The sequence below is a fragment of the Kogia breviceps genome, chromosome 1 (assembly GCF_026419965.1).
Source record: "Kogia breviceps isolate mKogBre1 chromosome 1, mKogBre1 haplotype 1, whole genome shotgun sequence".
In the NCBI taxonomy this organism is placed as follows: domain Eukaryota; kingdom Metazoa; phylum Chordata; class Mammalia; order Artiodactyla; family Physeteridae; genus Kogia; species Kogia breviceps.
Window position 1 is genome coordinate 5,757,451 of NC_081310.1, and position 26,300 is coordinate 5,783,750.

Sequence of the window (26,300 nt, forward strand, 5' to 3'; positions counted from 1 at the left end):
AAATTTCATTGTGAAGGAGAGGTGAGAAATCTGGAATAATCTGGATGAGAAAGTGGAGACAGAAGAGGGACTATTTTTCTTTTTTTTTTTCTTTTTTTTAATTTTTTTAAGGTCAGAGAGGGAAGAGCGTGTTTAAATAAGATTAAGCCACCAGTGGAGAAGTTTTAAAAAAATACAGGAAAGAGATCACAGTTGGAGCCCTTGCTTAGATATTTGGAAGTTAGGAAAAGATGACTGTTTTAAAATGCATAAAAAGGTAGGTAATTTGACAGGAAGTTGAGTAATATTTCACGTGACAGTAAGAGGTATAATCGTCTGTTAAGAATGATGGCAAGAGTGGAAGGGTGAGTGTTTTAAAAATAAGCCAGAATGTTTGCAGCTTCAGAGGAAAAGGTGTCCTTTCTGCACGAGACTAACCTTTCTGTCTTATTCTTGATTTAAAAAAAAAAAAATAATGTAGAAAATTTCAAGCATGAATAAATGTAGAAAGAAAAATTTAATGAACCCACGTATAGTCATTTTTCTGCTTCAACAGTTATCAACTCATGACCTATTTTCTTCCATGTATATGCCCACCAATTTCCTTCATGTCTCATATTAACTTCAGGTAAATTTCAGACCTCATATATTTCAGTAGATACCTCTATCATTTAAGTACTAGTTTTAAAAATATAGCCACCTACCATTTTCACACTTAAAAGTAATTTTAATATCATCGAGTGTCCACTTGTTCAAATTTCCAGTGACCTCACAAATGTCATAATTTTTTTAGACTTTAAAATCAGGATTAATGAAGGTCTGTGCATGGAGGTGGGTGACAAGTTTGTTAAATCATTTTTAATTTCCCTCATTTTGTATTTGTCCTACTGCAATCTATTTCTTGAAGAAATCCGCTCTCGGTCCTGCGGTTTCCTAGACTCTGAATTTCCACTCTAAATTGGCCCATTCTATCCCCTGCCTTTTCTTTTTTTAACCGTTTTTTGTTATTATTATGAACTCCTAGATTTAAATGTATTTTATATGTTTTAATCCATATATTATTAGATTATTCATCATGTTGTTCTAAATTTGGCAAGTGGGAGCTTCTTCAAATAGCCTCCTGGGTCCTTTTGTCATGACATCAACTGTCTGTGATCGACTTCCCTTGCTCTCTGTAGCTCTAAATGCTCCCCACCTAAAATAAGCCACACCTCCAAGGATCCTGTCCCTTTCAGTGGGAAATGGTATTTCAAGATTATGACCAAGTTTCAGAGATGTTCATTTTTACTGTGTTTGTCACTTGTTCTGAGTTTTTCAGTCGAGAGCTAAAAGATTAGGTAGATAGATGATAGACAGATAGGTAAACTATGTCACCAGTTCATATGGATACTTACAATTAAAATGCAGGCTATAGGGATTTTATTTAACTTTTTCTGTCCTATATCTGTACTTTCTTTTTCCTACACCTAGATCACTGCTTGTCAATAACAATAGAAATGATGGAATTATAGAAAATCATACTGTATTTTTTCACAATATACATAAAACAGTCTCAGAACATACTATAATGCTAATATTAACAATATAATTGCTAAAAATGCATTTTTATGCATTCTTTATAGACTAGCCCAATAGAGATGTTTAGGAAAACTATTCTAATTCTTGGAAAAGTTCTTCTTGATGTGGTTATACTATCAATTGGATATAAATTTAGACTCAATTCTGTTTTCAGTGTTTAAGAATTGCTTTTTCTAAAATTTAATTTTGTTTTTTAGTTGTGTAAACTATGTACACAGTCCAAAGAGAAATATTTAATACAAGTTATATTCAAAGAAATATAACATCTGTCCCTGTCACTGCCACACAATCTCCTTCTCCTCCGTGAGTAACCTTTTTTAACTTTATGGTTTATCCTTCCATTTTTAATTATAAATTTAAAAATATATATGGTAGCATGATATGTTCCTTTCTTTTTTTTCCCACATTGCTTCTTTCACTTAACAGTATATCCTGGAGATCACTGATTTAGTAGAATATAGAAATAGTTCTTCTTTCTTTTTACAGCTGCCTAATGCTCCATTGTATAAATGTATCAGTCTATTAAGCTAGTCCTTTCTGTCTTTTCTAATTACGAAGTCTTGCATATAATAGGCACATGCCTACATCTTTCTGTGTTTTTTCTCAGTGTGTCTTTGGGGTGGATATCTAAAAGTGAGATTACTGGATTAAAGATTAAATGTGTATATATATATATATATATATATATATATATATATATATATATATATAAAATTTTGCTATTGGAAAAATTTTCCTCCTTAAATATGTATGATTTGGCATTTCTGCCAGAAAAGTATGAGAGACCATTTTCTCAAAACCTTACCAACAGAATGTGTTGTTAGACTTTTGCGTGTTTTGCCAATCTAATAGATTTTTTTTTTTTTTTTTTTTTTTTTGCGGTATGCGGGCCTCTCACTGTTGTGGCCTCTCCCGTTGCGGAGCACAGGCTCCGGACGCGCAGGCTCAGCGGCCATGGCTCACGGGCTTAGTTGCTCCGCGGCATGTGGGATCTTCCCGGACCAGGGCACGAACCCGTGTCTCCTGCATCGGCAGGCGGACTCTCAACCACTGCGCCACCAGGGAAGCCCGATTTTTTTAAGTGGTATCTCAGCACGCCTTCTTATTCTGATGAGGTCAAGCATCCTTTCATGTGGTTAAGAGTCATTTTTAGTGAATTATTTATATCTAGCCAATTTTTATAGATTTATTTTTTGTTCTTAATATTTTTAGATGTGCTTATATATTAGGTAATTTAGAACTATGGATATTAATGGCAGATATTTCTTTCTCAGCTTAGTCTTTTTCCTTTACTTTTATTATTTTATATTTTAATCCAATTTTTAAATCATTTGCATTATTACTGACCAATTTTAAGTAATAGGAACACTTTTCTCTCTTCCAATTTAGAGAGAAATTCTATGTTTTTTTTTTTTCATTACTTATTTGGTTTCACATTTTGCATCTAAATATCCCATCTGTTTGGAATTTATCCTGGTATATATGGTGAGCAAGGGAACACAGTTTTGTATTATCTAAGATATTTTTTCATATTTAGTTATACAATACCACTTATTAAAATGCACACCCCATTCTATTGATTTTTAGATCCTGTTTTAGCAGATCCTAAATTTGTACTTGTTATTGGGTCTATTTCTATACTTTCTGTCATGTTACAATGGTCTGTCTCCCTCTTCTGACAGAAACACCTACTGTTTTAATTAGAGTCTTTGATATCTGGTAGGGCTAGGAGCACTGCACTCTTCTTTTTCAATATTTGCCTAGCTATATTTGGATGCTTCTTCTTCTGAATTAATTTTATAATTAATTTGTTTGCTCCAGATGAAAACAAAGGATTCTTTTCCCATGTTTTTAATCCTCTTTCTTCCAGGCTCCTTCAAATCCAGATTCTGTCATCTAATCCCACTATTTTCTACTCTTTCATGTTTCTCCCTTTGCTTTCTCTTAGTTCTTCTTCCAAGGAAATCAGATCTCCTTCCCGTAATCCCAACAGAAACGCACGCACACGTGCACACACACACACCCTTTAGTCTTCACCTTTTCTCGTGTGTTCTTTCTTTTATCTACTAATTACATTCCGTGTCCGTGCATTATTACCTCACATTTACTCTCCACACATTTGTCCTTCTCTACCCCTTTTCTGAGAACAACTGTCACATACAAAGGATGCTTATTTTCCCTGCTCTATCTACGGCAGTATCCTTTCCTGGATCCTCTTTCTCTGTCCTCTTTCTGAATTTAGCTTTCAACTGAGTGTTTGCATGAAAATTACTTCAAATGATCAAACTTGTAGAACAATGCTGCTTTATAAATGATAGATTAGAAGTTATTTTATACTATTTAAAGAAAAAAATTATATCTCAAATAATAGGAAATCATAAAGAAACACTAAAAAAATGCTTAAAATCTAAAAAGTCACTAAATTAATATTTGATAATTAACCATGCTTCCTGAAGGCATGGATTACCTCTCACTTTTTTTTATTATGTTCACTTTAAAAAATTAATAGACTTTTTAGATAGCATTTTAGGCTTACAGAAAATTTTAACATTGAGTACAGTTTCCATACCTGCTGCCCCCTCCCAACTCACTTCTTTTTTATAGTATTCAATCCCAAAAGAAAGGTAATTCTTAAAAAACAGAGGGTAACATTTTTAATATTTCCTGACATGCCTATCTCTACAGGCTAGGGTGAAATACTATAAAGGCTTGTGCGTGTATTAACTGAGATAAACATATACCTATCCCCCAAAAGACATTAATGAGATAACAGGTATATAATCCCTCACTTGCAATTTTAAAATCCAAAATTTCTGAACACTGAATTTTTAAGCAGGTTTGACACTAAAACTTGTATAAATGCTGAACCTGATCCAAACTGCTTGAAACTCTTTCTATCCTTTATCAGATTTATTGTGAATATTCATATGTTTGATAACAGAAATATGAAATTTTCTGTTGCTTCAGGCCCAACTGAGTGTATTACATGAAATACATTATGTGCCCAATATTACTTTCTAAATCTAAAAAATTCAGTTCTGGTGCACATCAGGCCCCAAGGGTTTGGGAGAGAGAATTTGAGGACCTGCCTGTCTTGGGAAATTAAATAACATGAGAATCTACAAATTCTGCCTGCTTTTCATTGAAATCTTTTTGAAAACATCTTCGATATAACTTTAAAAACGTATTTACCTCAAAGATCATGGCATTATATACTAACTGGCCATGTGTCCTTGGGTAAGTCACTGTGTCCCTGAACTTCATATTCTTCAACCATCAAATAAGGGTAATCAGGTCTTCCGAAGGGGTGAGATATGAAATAATAGAATGCATGTGACAAAAGAGTTTTCAGTCGATAAACTGTGCTGCAAATATATAGTTACTATTTTCTTTTGGTTAATAACTGGCATTGTTCTTCAACAATCTATTTGGCTTTCATACTCACTAAGAACTATTCTTAAAAACTCTTGACAGATTCTTAATGATTAGCACGTAGAATGATGCATATTTTTAATATTCAATATTTATAAGATATTTTGTATTATATAAAATATATTTTCATATTATAAATTGGCAAGTAAGTATTCCTGGTGTGACCGCTGCTACAGATTCTAGCTGACTTTGACATGGTTTGTTTTACGTTTCGTACTGTTAGTAAATGAGGGAATGCCATGGGGGAAAAAAATGAAATCCTTTTAAGTGACAAAGAGTAACTTCTATTTAGACATGGCTTTCATTACATTCATCAGGAAGCCTTAGTTTCCTTGTTAAGTAAATTCATAATTTGCCTGAAATAATGGATGGGTTAACCAAGAGCTTTTTTAATAGTTAATATGGTGACTTAATTCTTGATCATCCTCTTTCTTATGGGATAGAAGCAAGCAAAAATAACAAGAAAGGATTGTTATCCCCACCCAAATGTATGATACATATGGTGATGGCAGTGGTAGTAATAGTAGCAGTAATAGTAAAACCATCAACTTCTATTTTTAGACTCTTTTATAAATCATTGACCATTTTCATATAGGCTTTTAATAAAAAATTCCCCCAAATTCTAAACAATAGGTCAGGTACCTTTTTCTAGTAAAAGATTACTTACAAATTTATCCTAAAACAAATTACCAAAGAGGGAAAAGACATCAAAGCTAGGTATTTTTCTAGCGTGTTTTACAACATTTAGTATTTAGGAGGAATAATATAAGTATCTGAGATCACTGTAATGACTTCAATAACAATTTATTATTTCAAAAGAAATTGACACTGGATTTTTATTGACTTTTGAAATATATCATTTTCCATCTCCCAATATAAATGAGTACAATAGTGTTGACATGTACAGTCAGTATATACTGCCAGTATAAATTTCTAGAAAATGGACGATTTAATGTTTCCAGAACTGACCCATTCTCACAAGGTGGCAGGCAGACACAGTAGGATAAATCCATGGTTTTTATGTTAATCTCATTCTGTATATAGAATGTTAATAGAAAGAAACAAACTCAATGGTTTTCTTAATAGATAAAGTAATGAAGCTTTCAAAGGAGGTAATTGCTGAGCTGATAATGATTTATGGTAAATGAAATTATTTCTGCAATGAATTTTCCATCTATCCCTAAAGTAAAACTATAAAGTTTTGTTTCATGGAGTTGTATCATATCCTTCCCAGAACATTAATTTCTCAATGATATCAATATTTTTACATAATTTAACACCACGGTTAACCTAATTGCACTTGAATATACATATATTTTATCTTTACAACTGGAAAATCAAGTATTGTGTTTTGGCATAAGTGTAAGAAAAATGTGGCCATTTGAATAAAATAAAATATTTTTTGTCATTGAGAAAAAAATTTAATTGGTTGAGTGAACTTTTTACTTCCAACATTTTATTATGAGTTGAGTATAAATAGTCAATGAGAGCAAAGAATGAGCTTTCTAAATGCATTGAAACAGAAAGAAGAAATTTCCAATTATGATGACTGTTTATGCTCTCAATTTAAATAACTAGAAAAAATATACATTAGTGTGTGCAGATGTTGGAAAAAACTAGCATATAACTTTGTTACCCGAGAAAAGGTTAACAAATGAGTTAAGCTTTTTACAGGCTGGAAGTCATGTAAGTGGACCCCAAATTAGAAAATATGACCTGTACCAGTAGAAAAAGATCAATCAACAGAAACAGGTTCAGAAAACACAAATATTAGGTAGTTATTACAATATTGTCTATATGTTTAAGATGGTAGAGGGAAACAGGAGAATGATAAGGAGAGAAATTGAAGATATGAAACTCTTATTAGAGTTTAGAATTAGTAATGTAATATTCAAAATAAAATGTATACTAGATGGGATGTACATAAGAATAGCTACTGCAGAAGAAAATATCAATGAACATAAAGCCATAGCAATAGACTAGCCAAAATGCAGAATAGAGAAGAAAAGAAAAAAACCTTGAAAAAATAGTGTTAGTTACTTGTGGGACAATATCAGATAATCATGTAATTGAAGTACCAGAAGGAGGAAGAGAATGGATATTTGAAGAAATAATGACCAACATTTTTTTTCCAAATTTGATGGGGACTCTATTCAAGATCTAAGAAGATCAGTGAAACTCAAGCAATATAAATATAACAAATAAAATAATGCCAAGACACAATATAAAAAGTTGCCAAAAGCCAATGGTAAAACACCTCAAAAGAAGCCAGACAACACAGTATACTTACCTCTTATTGTGTTTCCATGTAGGCAGAAGAACATTTTGGAAAAAAAAAGAAGCCGGAGGAAGAAGCCTGTTTTTTGTTTTTTTGTTTTTTTTTTTGTTGTTGTTTTTTTTTTTTTTTTTTTTTGAATGAGAGACAAATAAAAGGACAATAGCGAACTTCTTGTCAGAAACTTCTCAAACCAAATCACAGTTGGGAAACTTCTTTAGAGTACTGGAAAAAATAGTCTACCTAATACTCTATACATAGTAAAAATATCTTTCTAAACTAAAAGCAAGTAAGGACAGTTTTAGGAAAAAAAGCTGAGAAAATTTGTCAACAGCAGCTCTGCAGTCTAAAAAGGTTGGTCAAAGTTCTTAAGATAGAAGGAAAATGATGCCAGGTGGAAAGTTAGATGTAAACAAAATAAGTAAGCATGTGGGCAAATGTAAAATATACATTTCTATGTTTAAAATTTTGTTCAAAGATAATTTACTGTTTATAACAAACATTGTAAGGTTTATAGCATATATAGAAGCAGATAAGTATGACAGTAATAACTCAAAAATAAGGAAGAAATAGAAGTATAATGTAGTAAGCTTGTTATATTACATGTGAAGTGGTGTATTATTTAAGAGTAGATACCGAAAAGTTAAAGCTGTATATTTTAGACCCTAGAGCAGGGGACAGCAAACTGCAGCACACCAGTTTTTGGAGAAAAAAAAAAAAGCAACCATTCTTGCTAGTTTTTATATTTTTTATGGCTGCTTTCACTTTACAGTTTAAAAAGTTTAATAAGTAAAACAGCTCATATGGCCTGAAAAGTCTGAAATGTTTATTATTTCATTCTTTACAGAAAAAAAAAATAAACACATTTGCCAACCCATGATCTAGAGAAACTACAACACAACTAAATCAGAGATATAATTAATAACTAATAGTGCAAATAAAATGGAATGATCATATGAAGAGCTTTTTAAAAACTCATTTAATCCAAAGAAGGCAGGGAAAGAAGAAAAGAGGAGCAAAGAACATCTGGGACAAGTGAAACACAGCTAGCAAGATGGTAGATTTAAACTCAACTATATTTATATTAAATATAAATGGACTAAACATTTCAATTAAAAGGCAGAAGGCATCAGATGGGATTAAAAGAAGCTGTATCCAGCTCTGTGTTGCCTAAAAGAAGCCCACTTAAAATGTGAACAAAGAAATAGATTAAAAGTAAAAGCATACAATTATATTTCATGTAATCAAAAATCCATAGAAAACTGGAGTGGCTATATTAATATTAAAGTAGGTCCGTACAATAACTTGGATGCCTGACAAAAACATTACACAAAGGGAAAAAGAAACCACACAGAAAGACACTGTAAGATCTTAGCAGTTGTTGTTCCTAGAAATCAGTGATTCTAGGGCTTGGAGCTGAAAGGTGAGAATTGACTGCAAAAGGGTAAGAGGGATCTTTTTGTCATTATAGAAATGTTCTATGTTGTAATTATGGTAGAGGTTGCACTATTCTATGCATATATCAAAACTCATTGAATGTGCATTTTGAATTACTAAATTTCTTATTGTTTTACCAATAAGTCTATGAGATAAACAGAACAATGATGATTATCCAAAGATAACTTAAATGATATGCTTAAAATCATATAGGAAGTTTACAGTTAACTTGTTAAAGGTAAACCTATAGACTTTGCCTATCTTGTTCATTTCTGTCCCCAGATTTAGAATTATTTGTGTTTATAATCATGCCCAGTTAACATTATTAAATGACTAAATTGGAAAATAAAATAATGAATATCATGTGATAAATTATGATTATCAACTAATCATAAAAATGCCTCTGGTAAGTCATATGGTGGTACTACAGGTTAGCTGCAAAACTGAAAAACATGCTATATACTTATTTTTAAATTGTTCAGATAATACATTCAATACATTTTTCTTCAATCTCAGATACTATTTCAGTTGAAGTACCTTTAAGTTTAAAGTAGTGTATCCAACTACTAAAATGAAAATAAATAAGGTCTTTCCAAAACCTTTTGGACTTTTTGTATAGAAGTGTATTTATTTTACTTTTTCAAATTATCAGCTAGATCATAGTTTTACATTTAGAAATATTCACCTGAAAATATATTGAACGCATTATTTGCAAATGTAATTAATGTTCTATTCTTTAAAGTGTACCTGTGTTTGTTACTTTGCAGACAATCTGTACTGTTTCAGCCCACATCACTTAATGTAAAGTATTGTACTAGTATTTTCAAAGAAACTAACATTTATTGAGCAGTTTCCATTCACTAGGGACACATAAGAGCTCTAAAGGTCAATACTTGGTTGGGGGGGCAGTGGAGAAAGCATTTTAACAAAACAAAACTGAACCTGAACCACTGAAGAAATAGTATGTTTTTAGACACATTACTTTTTATCTTGTGTATCATAAACTAGTTCCAAATTATCAAAAGGTAATGAAAATCATTTTATGTAGAGGTGGTTAAATATACTTATTCTTTTATCCGTACCTCTAGCCACATTTTCTTCCCTGAAAATAGACTGGTAATTTCAGTAAAATGAACAAAATAGTTGTACTCATAAACATAGTTTGATACTAAACTGGAATACATGAACCAGTTAAATCAGCACTGAAAAACTAACCCATTTCATAGGTGAATAACACATAATGTAGATGGAAATTCAGGTGAAGGGCAAGGGAAATCATCTCTAGGTTGTGCTATTACCAATTATTTGGACTGGACCCTGTTGGGGAGATAAGCACTGTGCAACGGAGAGTATTTTCTCTGGTATTTCTTGTGTCACTGAAGAAAAAGTATGCTCTCACGCTGGTACAGACCAATTTCTTCCTTTTTACTTGCCTTTTGCATCAGCATTCAGATATACTGTGGTGTCCATCCTAAAACATCTCCATCTCTTCTTCCTTTCCTTCTTCCCTCCTTCACTCTGCTCTCCCTTCCCTCCCTTTCTCTCTATGGCTCTCTTGCTCTCTCAAGCTCTCCGTCTATCTTTCCCTCCCTCCTCCCAAATTTCCTGAATTTCCATTGCTCCCAAGCCACCATCATCTCTCCCCTGGGCTTCTGTACTATTCACCTACTATCCCTGAGAGCAAATTCGAGCCCCCCCAAAGTCCATTTCCCACAGAGCAGCCAAAGTGATATATTGAACACGAAATCAGATCATGCCTCTAAACTTCACATCCTTACAACTTTTCAATGGCTTCCCTGTGCCTTTAGATTAAAATTCAAACTTCTGATCAAGTTCTCTAAAGCTCTCCAAGGTCTGGACCCAGCTTGCCCTTTTGACATTGTCTCCAACTAACTCCTCCTTGTTTACTCCATTCTCAAGGACCTGCTTTCTGCAACTTAAACTCAACCATTTCAGCCTTTCCCATTTGGGGTTCTTTGCAAACTTTTCTTCCCCTATCTTTGCATGCCAACACCTTCATATCACAATATAGGTACAATTATTATTTACAAGTTATGGATTGAATTTGCCTGCTCTGATAATAATAGGAAACCTTTATATAGCACTTGATATTCTGAATGAGAATTGATTCTAAGAACTGTATATTTATTCTGATATATTAATGTTAAATTATACTTATTCATTTATCATTTAATTCTAATAATAAGCTTTAAGACAAAAAACTATTGCTACCCCATTTTACAGGTGAGGAAACTGAACAGAGAAAGATTAAGAAATTAAGTAATGTGCCTAAGGCCTCAGCATAATTGGGAAACCAGTATTTCAATGCAAGCCCTCTGGTTTCAGGGTCTTTGTTCTTAACAGAGCTTTTCATTGATATCTTTGTATTCTTTGAAATGTTTCTCTGATAACAATACACAATGGATGTGTGTTTTGAGCAGTCTTATTTAAGGAAACCTACACAAATACATGTAAGATTTAAATTTATTTTATCAAATTTTATTCTCCTCTTTTAAAACTGCTTTTAAAATACTTCAAAAGGGACATTTTAAAAACCGAAACAAAACAAAAATATGAAACTCATGTGTGTGGAATGGGACTCAATCAATTATTATGTAAGAACAATAAGAATATACATCTGTATCCTTTCTGTTATGATCTGTTTACCTGAAACACTCTATGCAGAATATTTCCTATATGAAAATTTCTATTGAATAATTACATATGCTAATTAATACAGCAAAATAAGTTTCTTGGTAAATACTACTAGTAGTTGTTTAACTTGACTCTCAAATTACTTTTAAAGTTTTCAGTATTCTACTTCATTTATTTCAACTTTTCAAAGAAGAATAGTTATATTAAGATAAGTACATCAATGATGAACAATAATTTCTATAAGACACTTTAAATGATATAGTGCTTTTTATTCTACCAAGGTCAGAGATTGCTTATTAAGAACACATTGAATATCCTCACAATAGATTGCTTTAGTAGATATATTTGCTGGGTAGGAGATAAAATCTCGATTCTGGTTCATGAGCCAGATTTTCCTAAGTAAATTTTTTTTCTTCGTTACATATGTTATTATACTTGTGGTAAAGAGCCTTTTGATCTTCAGTTGGTTGAATCTGCAGATATGGAACCCACAAATATGGACGGTCAATCTGCAATTTTTTTTTTTTTTTTGGCTGCCTGGACGACATGTGGGATCTTAGTTCCCCAACCAGGACCAGGGATTGAACCCGCGCCCCCTGCTTTGGAAGCGTGGAGTCTTAATCACTGGGCCACCAGGGAAGTCCCAAGAGATTTAATCCATTCATGTCTTTGCCACCACCAATGGTGATTACTATGATAGGGTCTTAAAAATACAGGAAACCTACCATATCTCCCTCTCCAGAATTCAGAAATAACTAAAAATTATGTAGGGAATAACTGGTAGAGACAAAAATACCAGACTTAGGGCTGATAAAACTAGATTGTTGAATGTGATTTTGATAGATGACTATAAGGGGCTTTTAAAAGCTCACTGTCTAATTCTTAAACATAAAGTCACAAAGTGAAAGAGAGTGAACTGTAGGACTTCCAGACAGAGCAGCACGGCAGAGAAAAAGCAGACAAGGGTGAAACCTACAGCAAGGCAGGCATCAGAAGGAAAGAGAGAACAGCTTTGAACTCAGCAATTTTAATTATTTTAATTCTGGTAACTTAACACTGAGGAGGTCAGTGAGGGGTGGGTGAGGAAAGACCAGGAGTGATGAATTCTGACTGTGATGTTACGCATGTTTCCATATAAACCTTATGGGATCATTGAATTGAGCACATCAGCAAAATGTTTGCTCCAGTTCCTGGAGTCCATGGAAAAACAAAAATCTTCAGAAAGATAAAATCAAACTATCTACTTGAACAGACGCGATAGTTATATCTAGTGCTGTAAAGTTCTCAGTTATCTGACAGTTTTTACATTTGTAACAGGTATACTAAGTCACCAATAAGATTTTGACTTCATCCCAGAACCAAAAATAAGTACCTCTTGTTAATAATCAAGGAGAAGGGTTGAGTATCAATATTAACTGAGAAGTTATTTGTTAAAATTGTTTTCCCTCTAATGTCACTGTTCAATACTGTTCACTGCTTTTACATAAGAGACTTCAACAGTGCCAATGTTTACATGAGAAATTGAGTTTTACACAGCCAAATAGGTGGAGATTTTCTAATGACCTATCACATTTCAGGGCATCCTGCTTTAGTCTCCAGAATGCACTGTTAACCTCTGTTCTTTTGTTTAGCTATTGTGGAAATTCACACAAGAGGGAAATTTCTCAAAAAGAATACATAATGCAAAATTGCTTTTTATGTAGAAAGATGATTCTGGTAATCTTCTGCCAGTACAATATGCTTTGAGTTGAAATTGCACCTTATTTGGAGTAAGCTCATCATTATATGTTCATTGGAATTCCAAGCTCCAGCTGATTGAATTAGCCTTCCATCCCCTCCCCCAGGTATGATTGGCAGATTTAGCAAGTAAAAATACAGGATTCCCAGTTAAATTTAAATTTCAGATAAACAACAAATGATTTTTAGTATAAGCGTGTTACCTATAATAGTTGGGAGATATATATATATATATATATATATATGCTAAAAAATTGTTAATTTTTAATTTGAAATTCACATTTCACAGGGCATTCTCTATTTTGCATGGCAACTTATCCCCATGACAGGATACAGTTCCTTGTGTCTGCCCCTGGGATATGCAACCGAATATATTCCTTTATTTGAGTATTAATTTGATAATCTTATGATTATAATAGCTTTACTGGCAAACTTATGGTGGGTTCGATTATACTGCAGTTTTTATCTGCCTTGTAAGATAAGGATGTTCATTTACAGACTTAAGAATAAGGCACATCTGGATATCAACTTGAAAGATCATAACTGAAATTACTGTCTTTCACAGTCAAGTGACAGGTTTCTAGTTAAACCTAGTGGTAGATGTTATTTTATGAAAATAATATATATTTTCCAGTGTAGGAAATTATCAGAATCAGCTATGTTGGCCTAAAAAAGATCTTTAATTTTAGGCAGTTACTTGAGTATATATCTTGATATATACTTGATATATCTCTATTAGTATGAAATATATTCTTAGATTTTGGATCAAACTGCAAAATTTAGTACTACTTTTAGGAACCAAGCTTGTCTGCAACTGAAGTGGCTAGATGAGTACTATGGCTCTAGAGCACAATTTGAAACAGTGCCCTCCCAGCCTAAAAACTTTACCCTTGCGAAGATTAATATTTATTGAGTATGTGTCCACGTGGCTTTATATTTACACCTTCTCATAGCCTTAGCAGCTAAAAAATCTCAATCCCAAAGCTATTTCCTTTTCATTTTCAGTGCCAATTCAGTTCTCCATACTTGAAGTCTGATGATGTTTTCAGAGTGAATTGACAAAATTTAAAGGGCACAGCTTTCTATTTTTAAAATATGTGTTGTTTTAGAGAAAAAAACAAAGGATCCCGTGGTACACTTCCCTTAAAACTTACAATTAAATTCTGTTCCATGGGATTCTTTGTATTTGGCAAGAACATTACCATGTCTTACATCAGATATATCATGTAAGGAAGTCAAACGTATTTAAGGCCTTCATGCTTTTAAGGTATTTCTGTTGTGTTTTTTAAACACGATGACATTAGATGATTTTTCACAGAATTCACATATGAATGTTCCTGTCTGGGATGGCCAATTATAACCACAATTTTTTTATAATTAATAAAGCATAATAAATTAAGTTCCTGTCTAGCTATTTCATTTACAGAAATACTTTTTCAGTGTAATAGCTTACAAGGTAGATTATAACTGTGGTTGTTCTGAACAGAATTAGATACTTTATTTTTAATATCTATTGGAACAAAAAATGAGTGCCTGTCAGATATTTCCAGTGGCAGTAATTTGAAAATAGCCAAAGTTATATACACAATCCTGCTGTGGACAAAACTATAGCAAGTTATTGTTGACAGCTCTATGGTTTGAAGATAAGACACTCTACAATAATTCCTGTAATTTTCCGTAAGTGGTATAACAAACTTGGCATTTATTTATCTTCTAGATGAAATGAACGATCATCAAAGTACCCTCTCCTACATCCTGATAAACCCATCTCCAGATACCAGACTAGAGCTGAATGATGTTGTGTAAGTTGATCTCACATAAGGCATGTATTTTCAGAAAACCACTGATTTATTTACTTTTATATTTTTATTTCCACCATAATAGCCCCTTATCTTTCTTGTGATACAAATGCTTAGGAAATCAAAGTCTAATTTTTGTGTTCAGTAAACAAATGCATTTTGTATATTGCTGTGTGTAATACTATATAAAAGCATTGTAGGATGGTAGAGGTATAAAAGAAGGAAAAAGCAGCATGAATTTTGTATTTTGTGAGCAAATAATACATTTGGACAAATAATAGAAAATATGTGGAATAAGAAGAGATCAGCTCAAAGGAAAACCTAAAATACCCCACACTAGCTAGTTTGAAATACCTGAGAGTTTCTCAAAGCCAAGGTAAAATTGGTCAAAACTCTTATTAGGAAAGGATCTATGGTAGTAATTTGATTCATCAAAAACTATGTATTATGCATGTTCAGTTGTACTAGTGTTACCTTAAAAGTGTGCTCTATAGAAACAAATAAGGCATTTTCCCTGATTTCAAAGTGTTTACATTCTAATTAACAAAACTACAATTTAAGCATAAAGTGTTTTTTTTGGTGGTACGCGGGCCTCTCACTGTTGTGGCCCCTCCCGTTGTGGAGCACAGGCTCCGGACGCGCAGGCTCCGCGGCCATGGCTCACGGGCCCAGCCGCTCCGCGGCACGTGGGATCCTCCCGGACCGGAGCACGAACCCGCGTCCCCTGCATCGGCAGGCGGACTCTCAACCGCTGCGCCACCAGGGAAGCCCAAGCATAAAGTTTTAGTAGCAGTATATATATGAGTTTGTCACATGGCTTAAGCATTGATTAAGTGAAATGGTGCTTTTCAAAATTCAGGAGAGAAGCCATTATTGTGAACTACAGGGATTACAAAGAGCGACGGACTTGAACTAGACACTCAGGGTAGATGGAATCTGTGCAGGTGGAGAGAGAGGAGGGGACGTTCCAGAACAGGGAGATGGCTTGAGAAAATGCACTGCCTGGGCATCGCATAATGCGTGCCAGCTGGCAATACTACAGAGCCAGTTTGGCCAGAGTAAAAGGTTTGTGTTATTAACATCTCTGTTGTTAATTAAACATAATATTGGCAACATATTAAACCTGGCTTTGGAAGGACCTTAGATGACAAAATAAGGAATTGATATTCAACCTTACAGGCCATGAGCAGTGCTTGGATATATGAGCAAGAAAGTAGCAGGATTTTAGCAAAGGCATTTTGACAGCTGCAGGTGTAAGCCTAGGTGAGAAATTCCTAGTAAGAATCTGAGCTTGAGGTTCCTGGTCCTAAGGCTGAGCTGCACCAAGGCCTGCTTACACAGGGCAGTTAACTCCAGGTTGTACTGGTGACATAAAAAAATGCCAGAGATTCAAAAGTCTTGGTGGGTGTTAAGTCCACAGGATGTGTTTGTATCTATAACCTGGAAATAAGTAATAAGGTCAGTGACTAAGAAGAGTGAGAACATTCTGTGATGTAGAGCGTAAAGAGGATACATGCAAGTGATTTAGAACTAAAGCTAGTAATATGCCAGCAATTAGAGGCTGTCCGTTTCGTGGGAGATTTTGGCTGGGGTTGGAGGGTTCCATTTTTTTTAAAAAGAGCTCTGTAAAAAGCAACAGGATTGGTTGGCAGGATGGAGATAAGAATCAGTCATAACATCTGGATGATGGATTGTAAAGACAAGATCCTATGGAGGTAAATTTATGGAGACAAAGAGTGAGACTTGTTCATTGGTCTGGGAATTGGAAAATAAGGGCTCTCACATGGCTTTCAGATTTCAAATCTAGGTGATTGCAAAAGAAATGACTGCTTCACTGAAACAAGTCAGTATAGAGAGGCACTTTTTCAAGCAGGAAAGAGCAGTCGCTGGGTATGGAGAAATGAGAGATGAGGAGCTGGAGTTTAGGTACACTGTTCCATGTGCTACGTGAAAATGCCTAGAAAGCATATAGAGGTACAGTACCAAGCTCTGGAAAGAAGCTAGTTCTATATAGAAACTAGTTACTTTTCACTTTCTAAATGAATAAAACTGAAAAGAGAATGAGTTTTTGAGAAAAAGTGATACATAAAGAAGAAAACGTAGAAGAATGAAGATTGGCCTGCTGAGTACTGCTCAGTTTTGGGGCCAAAAGATGAATGTGCTTCAGAAGCTTCTTAGGAAAATACATCAGCAGGAGTAATTTTGACCCTAAATCAGTGTGAAAAGATTTTTATAAGGCACCTAAGATACAACTAGCAAGTTTAATAATGCTTTATTTTGCCAGCTGATGACACTGGTTGGAGTATAGGAACTTGAGAGAATCTGATCAATGGTAGTTCCAGCTGCTGGAGTTCTCACGGCGGCTGTCAAGATTTACATCCAGTGGGGAGGCTGAATTTTTGGAGCACTTTAAGCTGGATGAAAATATCTTATTTGGGATACACCTGGCTTTCAACTGCCCATTCTGGAGACTTCACTTAGTATGTGACTGTAATACAACAAAACTGCTCCGTTTTTCTTGTGTCCGTATTTACACACGTCTTTCTTCCTTTAACCCATAAAATCAGGCAATTTTTATTAAATCTGCCCTTGTAGTCCCAACTTTCATATGTCTCTTTTTCAAATTATCAACTATATATGTTTTTTTTTTTAAGTCGGGCTTACCTTATTTTTATTTCATGACAAATTGTAAGTTTCTTGAGCCTAATGTAATTCTTTCCCATGATTATTTTTGAGGGCATGGGAAGATAGTGTTAGCCGCTTGAGTCTACGTATCAATACAAATCCTTTCATCAGATAGATTTTATAATTCAAAATAATTCCTGAAACTTTTTAAAACTGAAACATAAAAATAAAATATATAATGTTACAATATATACAGGTAAAATAAGCATGGAATTTTCTGCCTTTTGGATGCTATTAGTTTTTATTAGTTTTAAGCTAAAACATCAACTTGACTGCTAAAAAAAAAAAAAGAACTCTTTTTTGCCATGATCTGGTTTTCTGCATTGAGATAATTAAATTTTATTATAACTGGAGCAAGAAAATATGCTTCCATGACAAGCAGTACAAAAAATGCATTTAAGAAATTTATTTTATTAGACTCATACTTTTAGTAGTGATTATAATTGGGAAAGGAAATTTTGCAGCTACATCAATGAATTTAGGGGATAATGGATTATAGCCATGCCTTTTATGTTTTTCTAAAAAATCACTTTCAAAAGTTCATTTTAAATGAAGGTGCAACAATAGTTTCACTCGAAGAACAATAAATCACTAGGCGATATGGCGTTAAAAAGCTTAATGTGCACTATTAGTGTTCTTAATTGATCTACTATGCTATTGATATGCAAAGAAATTATAAAGCAGGTGGCTGGATAACAAAATCTAGTTAATAGATCCAAGGACGCTAATCTCAACTTTCATTTGATCCAAGAAAACGGCTGTAGTACTTGAAATTGCTCTTTTAAGGGACATAGTTTATGAATATTTTTCCTTTGCTTTTTAAGAAGAGAAGTACAAATCTTCATTAGAGTCCCCATTTTAAAAAGTTTCTCCATTCATTTTGTAACTCCGAACATTATTATAAAACTATGAAATACTAATTGCATTTGCACCTGAACGAGACTTTTAGAATGCTGCATTACATATATTTACTTTCCTTCTCTCCCTTCCAAAGCCTCAGTGGCTTCCAGTGGGGGGCCTTTGGAACAGGAATAGAAACTACTTATCCTGAAACGTAAAGTCCTTTATTAGCTGCTTTCTATGTTTCTTCCTGAATTTACCTACCATCATCTCCTGATCTAACCGGTCCTCTAAAGTCAAACTCACTTTCTAAACGTGTTGGGAGCATCCTTTTCTGTGTCCCATTGCCTCCCCGTTTGTCTCCACTTAAGCCTGGAAAACCATCAATCCAATCTCCTCAATCAACTATTCCCTCATTCACTGTTGTTCTTTTCGTCTTTCTGTGACGTTTGGAATTTCTTTTTAATCTTTCTATCCGTTTCATAAATTACACTCTGTTAATGCTCTGCAGGGGTCAGAAGTGTATGGTTTTTTGTACTCCCAGGACCTAGCGCAGTAGTCCAGACATGCTCAAGAAACGGATGCTCGTGTCACTTGACGGTCTGAAGTAAAACATCTCTCTTGAAACAAATTCTAACATTATTGAAATGTGTGAGTTTGGCAGGTGAACATTTTCCTTTTTACTAGTAGAATGAATTGAGAATTATTTTCTTTGTCCAATTGCTTACTATAGCATAACCTGAATTTTAGGTCAATACATTTCCCAATAATTAAAATATTATCTAGGCATAATATCCTCCAGAGCGTTTATGAAATCATTAATTTTATAGAATCATGGAATGTTTAAATTAAAAATCCTATAGACTAATGTAGGTCAAATTTATTTATGAATGATAAAAATAACACTAAGGGCAGTTGAGTAATATAGTCATGGCTAGGATTTAGGTATCCTTGATAGAAAAATAGCCAAAGAAAAGAATAATAAATCAACCAAATACTAAAATAAAACATAAACTTTTGAAAAGATGGAGGTGGTGAAATGGATCCTAATTGAAAGATAATGATTCTTCATTCATCCACATTCATCTCGATAATCTTCTTACGTGTAGAATTATTACAAGCCCTTGCCAAATAAACAGCAAGTCCTTCCACCAACGTTACACAGAGACAAGTTTCGATAACCTTAAACACTGAACAAATAAATTTAAAGTAACAATCTAAAGTGTCAATGTGAACTAGTTTTTTTTTTATTACAGTTATTTGCCTTGTTTTCTTTTCTTAGATACTTAATCCGACCCGATCCACTGGCCTACCTACCAAATGGTGAACCCAGTCGAAAAAACAGCATCTGCAACACCACAGGCCAAGATTCTCGGGAGGAAACTCAGCTTTGATAAAAAAGAAAATAAGAGACTTTTTTCTCCTACAAGGATCTTGCTTGAAACAGCTCTAAATCTTAGAAAAAACAAGAGTGTTGCTGGCATGAAATAAACTAGATTGGAGTATATCCAATTCTCTCATATTAAAAAAAAATCTATTCTCCTAGAAGTTTAGATCATTTTGAAATTACTATACTGCTTTGTTGGTACTCCTCCCATTAATATTTTAAAGACATCAATGGAATGATTTTGAAAACCTAAATTGAAACACAAAAATTTGAACCTGATGTTTCATTGTTTGACAATAATACAAACTGTATGAAGCCACTTTTTAAAAAGTATTGAGGTTTATGAACGTAAACTAGAAATCCAGTTATATTTGGTGCGTCCCAATGGACATAGAAGATTGTTGCTCCACTTAAAATTAAATGTGTCCTATTATATTCTTTAAACTTGCCATTTCATTAAAATGAGCTCATCACAAGTGTCCGGCCTTCTCTACACAGATTAACAGACAAACTTGTGTGGCTGACTTTTGTGTAAGAATCATAGTTTGCTTTAGAATATGAATCTTTAAGTCATTTTACCCTTTTTGTTGACTTTTCACATGATATATTCATTTTAGAATTTGAGCTGTTCATAGCATGTTTTATTACTCTGAAGAAACCAAAACAAACAAAAAGAAATATCGACTACATGAACTTTTCCCTAACTTTATGTTTAACACACGTTGTATGCCAAGAACAGTATATGAAAGCAAATATTTATTGTTCTCCTAAAAGAATCCCAACATAGAGAATACTTAAAACACATTTGCCGACTTAAATCTAATCTAAGAATTGAAGCATTAATTGAAATATTCAGTAATGATTTTCCTTAGACTCTTGAGCTTTAACATTTTTTATATATCTATACAGTATATTTCATTAGAAAGATACTTTAAAATTAAAAGAAGCAAAATTATACTTTTTATAGAATACAAAGAAATTTCAAAACATTAATAAAAGTCCTCCTTTATGCCTTTAGTATTGAAATAATAATACACCACAAATTGGTATATCAAAAATTTTCATCTAATTTTGGAAAGTTATCTATAGGAGCTATGTTTTAACATTGTGAGGAAAAAGGATAAAATAAAAATAAGTAGGTTTTGCTGTTTGTATGTTAGGTAAACCATACATAATTTGACAGTTATAAATAAAGAAACGCTGACCTTTGGCAACACCAGTGCTTTTACCTGCATTGCATTATTCCCTTTCAGAAACAGGTTGAAAAGCACAGAGCACAGTTGGCCAGGGAGTTGAAATGTGCTGTCATTCCCATGAAAGAGACATTGACAAATTTAAAAAGATATTTTTCTTCCAATTTTGTATATTTTTATCTCTGAATTTGACATTAAATTTTAATTTAACAGAAAATAGGACACATAAGACTAGAAAGAGACGTTATCATTTCTTTTCACAAAGAGGCAGGAAATTGAAAGGAAAATAGATGGATTAAAAATAATAAAGAAAGCCTAATATTTCCCCAATAACTCTATGGATATAAAAATATAAAACGTAAAATATGAAATTATAGCTTATATAGCCACTGTATAATTTGGCTTTGAGAATATGAAATGCCTATTTATTATTTCACACTACTCTCATTTTAGAATGAAAAGAACATCAAAAATTTCCCCTAAAATAGGGAGAGCCTGTATTTAATTTTCTTTAACTATACAGGGAAGTAAAATTTATAACAGGTTACTTAAAATTGGAAGCATATCTTAAAACAAAGATTGTATGCATATGTATGTGTATATGTTATAAACAGCTGAAATATATCGGACAAACATATTCACATGTAAAATTTCAAACTAAAGGTGGAATTGAACAAATACATGTAATGGAGAACAATAATAAATTTAATGAACTTGTTTTATATTTGCACATTGATATTTAAGTATGATGTTTCTTTGAGTTGCCTTTTCTTTACTCCATTACAGTTATGTTTAGGAATAAATGTAAGATTTTATGAATCTTCTATTTCCCCATAAGATCTCAAGTTGAGTATTTTTGCATTATGACAGTTGTCAAGACTAGGATTTTAAGCTAGGACCTGACTATATTTCCTATAACACTAAAAAATTTGTTTCATAAATTTTACAATAATTATTTTTGATTATGAACATTAGTCCAAATTTAATATTTGACACAATTCATATTAGCTTGCTATAATAATGATAGTTTATTAGCTTTTCTGTTATTTAAAGAATAAAAACATACTTATAAAAGCCTTTTAACAAACAGTTGCCTTTTTAAATACACTTGCATATGAAAATAAAAGATGAAGTCAACATTAGTCCTTGTAACCCTATGGGATTTGGTTCTGTTTATTGTCTATGTACCATTTTGCTACCAGTTACACTGAATTGCTTTAAAATAAATAATAAAATTATTTCTGATGATGAAATCTCTTGATGTTTTTTGCCAAAACTTGAAGTATTTAGACAAATTATATTTTGATTTGTCGCAATTATATTTTCACTTGTCACTTTAATATTTAAAAACCAGTATAAACATGAAGGCGATCTCATTGGAAAAGATAGCCATAAATAAATGCGTTGAATTACTTCTTAACATAATAGCTCCTGAATAACTATGTCACAGGAAAAGGGAAGGAAGGAAGGAAGGACAGGGAGGGTGGAGAGAGAGAAGAGGAAGTGAACAAAGGGAGGGAGGGAAAAGTAGAAAAGTAAAGGGAAGAAGAGAGAAGAAAAAGAAGGCAAAACGAAAACAATGTAGGTGCCAGAAGAGAATTTTTTTTTACAAAATGGAAGATAATGTCTTGATACAGACACTTAAAGGCCAGAAAAGCACTGGTTAGAGAAAATAAAAATAATTTTAAATGCAAAGCTAGGCTTCTGATCTAAGGAAAATGGAATAGAAACTTTTATCCCCATTCCTTCTCCTAAATACAGGTAAAAACCCTAGATATGAAACTGAGCAGGACCTTGCGGGGCCTTCCCAGGGACAGACACCCCCTGCACCATGTCCCAGGAAAGCAGTCAAGCAAGACAAAATAATAATAGTTCAGCCATAAAACAGTTAAGGACCCTTAGTTCCTCAAGAGCTATAAATTCTTAGCCATATCCTGGAGCTGTTTTGCAGATACTGAAACTGCCGCAAGCGGGAAGAAGCTGACTGTGTGCTACCCACCAGCACATAGATCCCCCACCAGCTGGAACCAGAAAGTTGAAAATTGAGATTCCTGAAATAACATCCTGTTACCTCACCACCAACCAATCCTAAGGATGTACATGAGCTGATTACACAGGACCCTCTCCCTCACCTTGCCTTTAAAATCCCTTCCTCGAAAGTGACTGGAGAGTTTGGGTCTTTTGACCAGTAGCTGACTGTTCTCCTTGCTTGGCACCCTGCAGTAAATGCTGTACTTTCCTTCACCACAACCAAGTGTCAGAAAATTGGCTTTGCTGCACATTGGGCAAGAAGACCCAAGTTTGGTTGAGCAACAGATATTATATATCAATCCAGCCTAAGAAGACTGAAAGGTAAAGAGAAGAAGGAAGATGGACTAGGGAACTGGGGCTTGAGCAGCCACATGGTGGTGAGTTCTCTGGGTTTTCTTTTTGCGTCTGTGGAGCTTGCTCTGGATATAGGGAAATACTAACGAACACAGACAAAATTACAAAGAAAACCGTGCTCTGTACTTCCAAGGGACTGACTTTGCAGCATAAGCAACTGTCACAGCACCAGCCTTCTGCTGATTCTGCAGTGTGATTGGCTTGTTCAGAGAACGTCTGCTAAAATATATGGTGGTCAACACACCCAGTGGCTAGGAGCCTCCCTCAGCATCCGCTCGGATGGTGGTGTAGTCAAGTGCCTCCAGTGAGACCGTTCCCCATGAAGACGCTCCTGAGATTTCCAGCAAGGGAGAACCTCAGTGACTTTTCTGCAATTCTTTGAGCCACAGCAGTGCCAGCAGAGTCTGGGTTTCAGCCCTGGGGTCTCTTCATGGGATGCTGCATCTCAGCTCTGAAGACAATGCATGCTCCTTGTATCTGCTATTGCTATATTATTTTCAAGTTCTTACTACTTGTTACTAACCAATCTGTCATTACTCCAAAGCTCTGCTAGAGTTTATAATTCTCTACCTTAAACTTTCTCTGCCCAAATCACTGTGTAGTTTATTTCTCCAGATTGAACCTTGGCTGAGACTGGATGCATAAGTGAATTCTCCATCTGAATAAATCTGAGATAATGGTGATATCAAATTCCAAGGACTGGAATCTGAAGGAGAGATATTGGGAAAATTCAACAAATTAAATAGGGTTTGCTGGGAAATTTTTAAGACAGGCAATGCTTATTCCTGGGAGCATAAGACAACTTCTATTTCATTATGATCTTCCCTGATTTTTTTATAGGACTTCTCTCTAGTCTATATTATTTGGAGGGACAGGTCAGTTTTAACTATGGTAGATCAATCTAAGATTATAGCAACTGGTTCTAAAGAAACAGTTACTTAGCTTATAATTGAAGCTTATGTGCTATCATAGTATTCAACAGAATTTTATTCTATTGCTTATATCTAAAATGTTTCAATAGAGATAAAATAAGTCTGTCTTCCTAAGTATAAGTAATAGCAGAAATATAAGAAACTGCACTATAATTTAGTCACACTCCAAAGAAATATATAGTTCTACACAGAGATTTATGTTTTCCATCTATCATATACAAAATATGTTTCCTTTCATGTGCTAGATAACTTTGCACTTGAAAGTTAAATACAATTCCAAAAGGAAACATTCCTGAATTTGCAGTCTGCCTTTCCCTGATCTGTATGTTATTAATATTTATATAGAATAAGAAAGCTTATGTAGGTCTTGGAATATTGTCAACGTACAAAAGATAGGACCTATGAGATGCTCTTATTACTAGGCCTGAGGTAAGTACTGAACTTGAGGTTTGTAAACACAATTACTACAATAATATAAATATTCAAATCATTGGAGTAGTATAAATATAATGGAAATATTTACTATCTTAACTAATAATTCAAACTTAGATGAAAAATGTTGAGAAAACACTAACTACTTGAAAAATACTTCAATTTTAGATATTTTGGGCCAACTAAGCTGCAAACGATTTGATTTTGAAAAGAGACTATCTTATGATTGCTTTTTAATAAAAACAAATTGATTTTTAATGTTTATGGCAAAAAGCATGCTGTGAAATGACTATAAAATGACTAACATTTTCACTGGAAAACATGTTACTAGAAATAATTAAGTAGCTGTGCTTGATTTATTATCTCTAACTAAAGGAGCAAAATCATTTATTTTGAAGTACTCAACGGCCTCCAAGTTAGTGTGGGCAATCCTCATCTTTCACTTGAGTGAAATTAAAATGTATCCTTCCACCAGGAAACAAATTGAAATCCAATTTGAAGCAAAATGGAGAGTAATCAGTTACCTCCAAGTCACTGTTACAAACTCAAGAACCTGTGTTAGCAGGTGTGAAGATGGTTCCTTGATCACTCTGGAATATAAATAATTCAGGGCACATTTTTAAAAATCTGTCTGTTGAAAAATTTCTATTTAACAACAGGGTTGTGATATTTATTCGATGGTCCTCTAAGTTAAAAATCACTTAAGAAAAAATTTTATTTTGTTGTCATTTTGAGGGCGTGTTATCATATTTTTTCTTGTTTGCTGAAATTTTGATATTGTGAAAGAATTTCATCTAAAATGGATCAGGGGATATAAAATGGAAAAATCTCACACATGTGCCTTCAGGAAGACAAAAACTTAAAGACTGAGAAACTGACTTCCTATAAATGCCTGATTTATAGAAAACTGATAATATTAGAATTTATTAAATGATAGGGGGTTAGTCTGGTGTTACCTCATATCAACCTAAGAAAATTTTTTTATGGTTTCTAGAAGGATGAACAAAAATTGACCCAGGTCAGGTTGGTCTCACAAAATAAACTGAATTGAGCTTTGCTTGTATGGCAGGGCTGTTTCTGTCTGCATGGGGAATTGTCAAAGGTGGTCTCCATCTGTTTTTGATTTTAAGAGACTCTAACTGAACTATCCCCTCTTTACATTCCTGCCCATAAATACAGCCGACCCCAAACCCTCAACAGACTTGCCTGTACTGTAGTTTACTACTGTTTGCACTCCCAAATAGCAATTCCTCTGCTATTCCTGAATAAACTCATCTTTTCGACAATTTTGAGCTTGCTTCATTTTACATTTTCATTTGGATCAACAAAACTACATCCTGGAAATAAACTATTAAACGTGTATTATTAAGAATCTACAAGGGGACTTCCCTGGTGGTCCAGTGGTTAAGACTCTGCGCTTCCACTGCAGGGGGCGTGGGTTGGATCCCTGGTCCAGGAACTAAGATCCTGCATGCTGTGTAGTGAAGCCAAAAAAAAAAAAAGAATCTGCAAGAACAAAAGCTTCGCATTTCAAAACAGTTCCTGTAATATTTG

At 33.7% G+C, this 26,300-nt stretch overlaps 1 protein-coding gene across 3 annotated transcripts in view; it reads left to right on the plus strand.

Moving 5' to 3' along the window:
* KCNT2 (potassium sodium-activated channel subfamily T member 2) overlaps nucleotides 1-22,247 on the plus strand; it is a 377,107-nt gene extending 354,860 nt beyond the window's left edge. For 2 of the 3 annotated variants that reach the window (XM_059048725.2, XM_059048889.2), the window contains 2 exons: nucleotides 14,811-14,895; nucleotides 19,700-22,247. In XM_059048725.2, the coding sequence (XP_058904708.1) occupies nucleotides 14,811-14,895; nucleotides 19,700-19,811 (197 nt within the window). In that variant the 3' untranslated portion in view covers nucleotides 19,812-22,247. The remainder of the gene's footprint in view (nucleotides 1-14,810; nucleotides 14,896-19,699) is intronic. The other variant, XM_067027514.1, reaches the window with a different exon arrangement.
* Nucleotides 22,248-26,300: the final 4,053 nt, after the last annotated feature.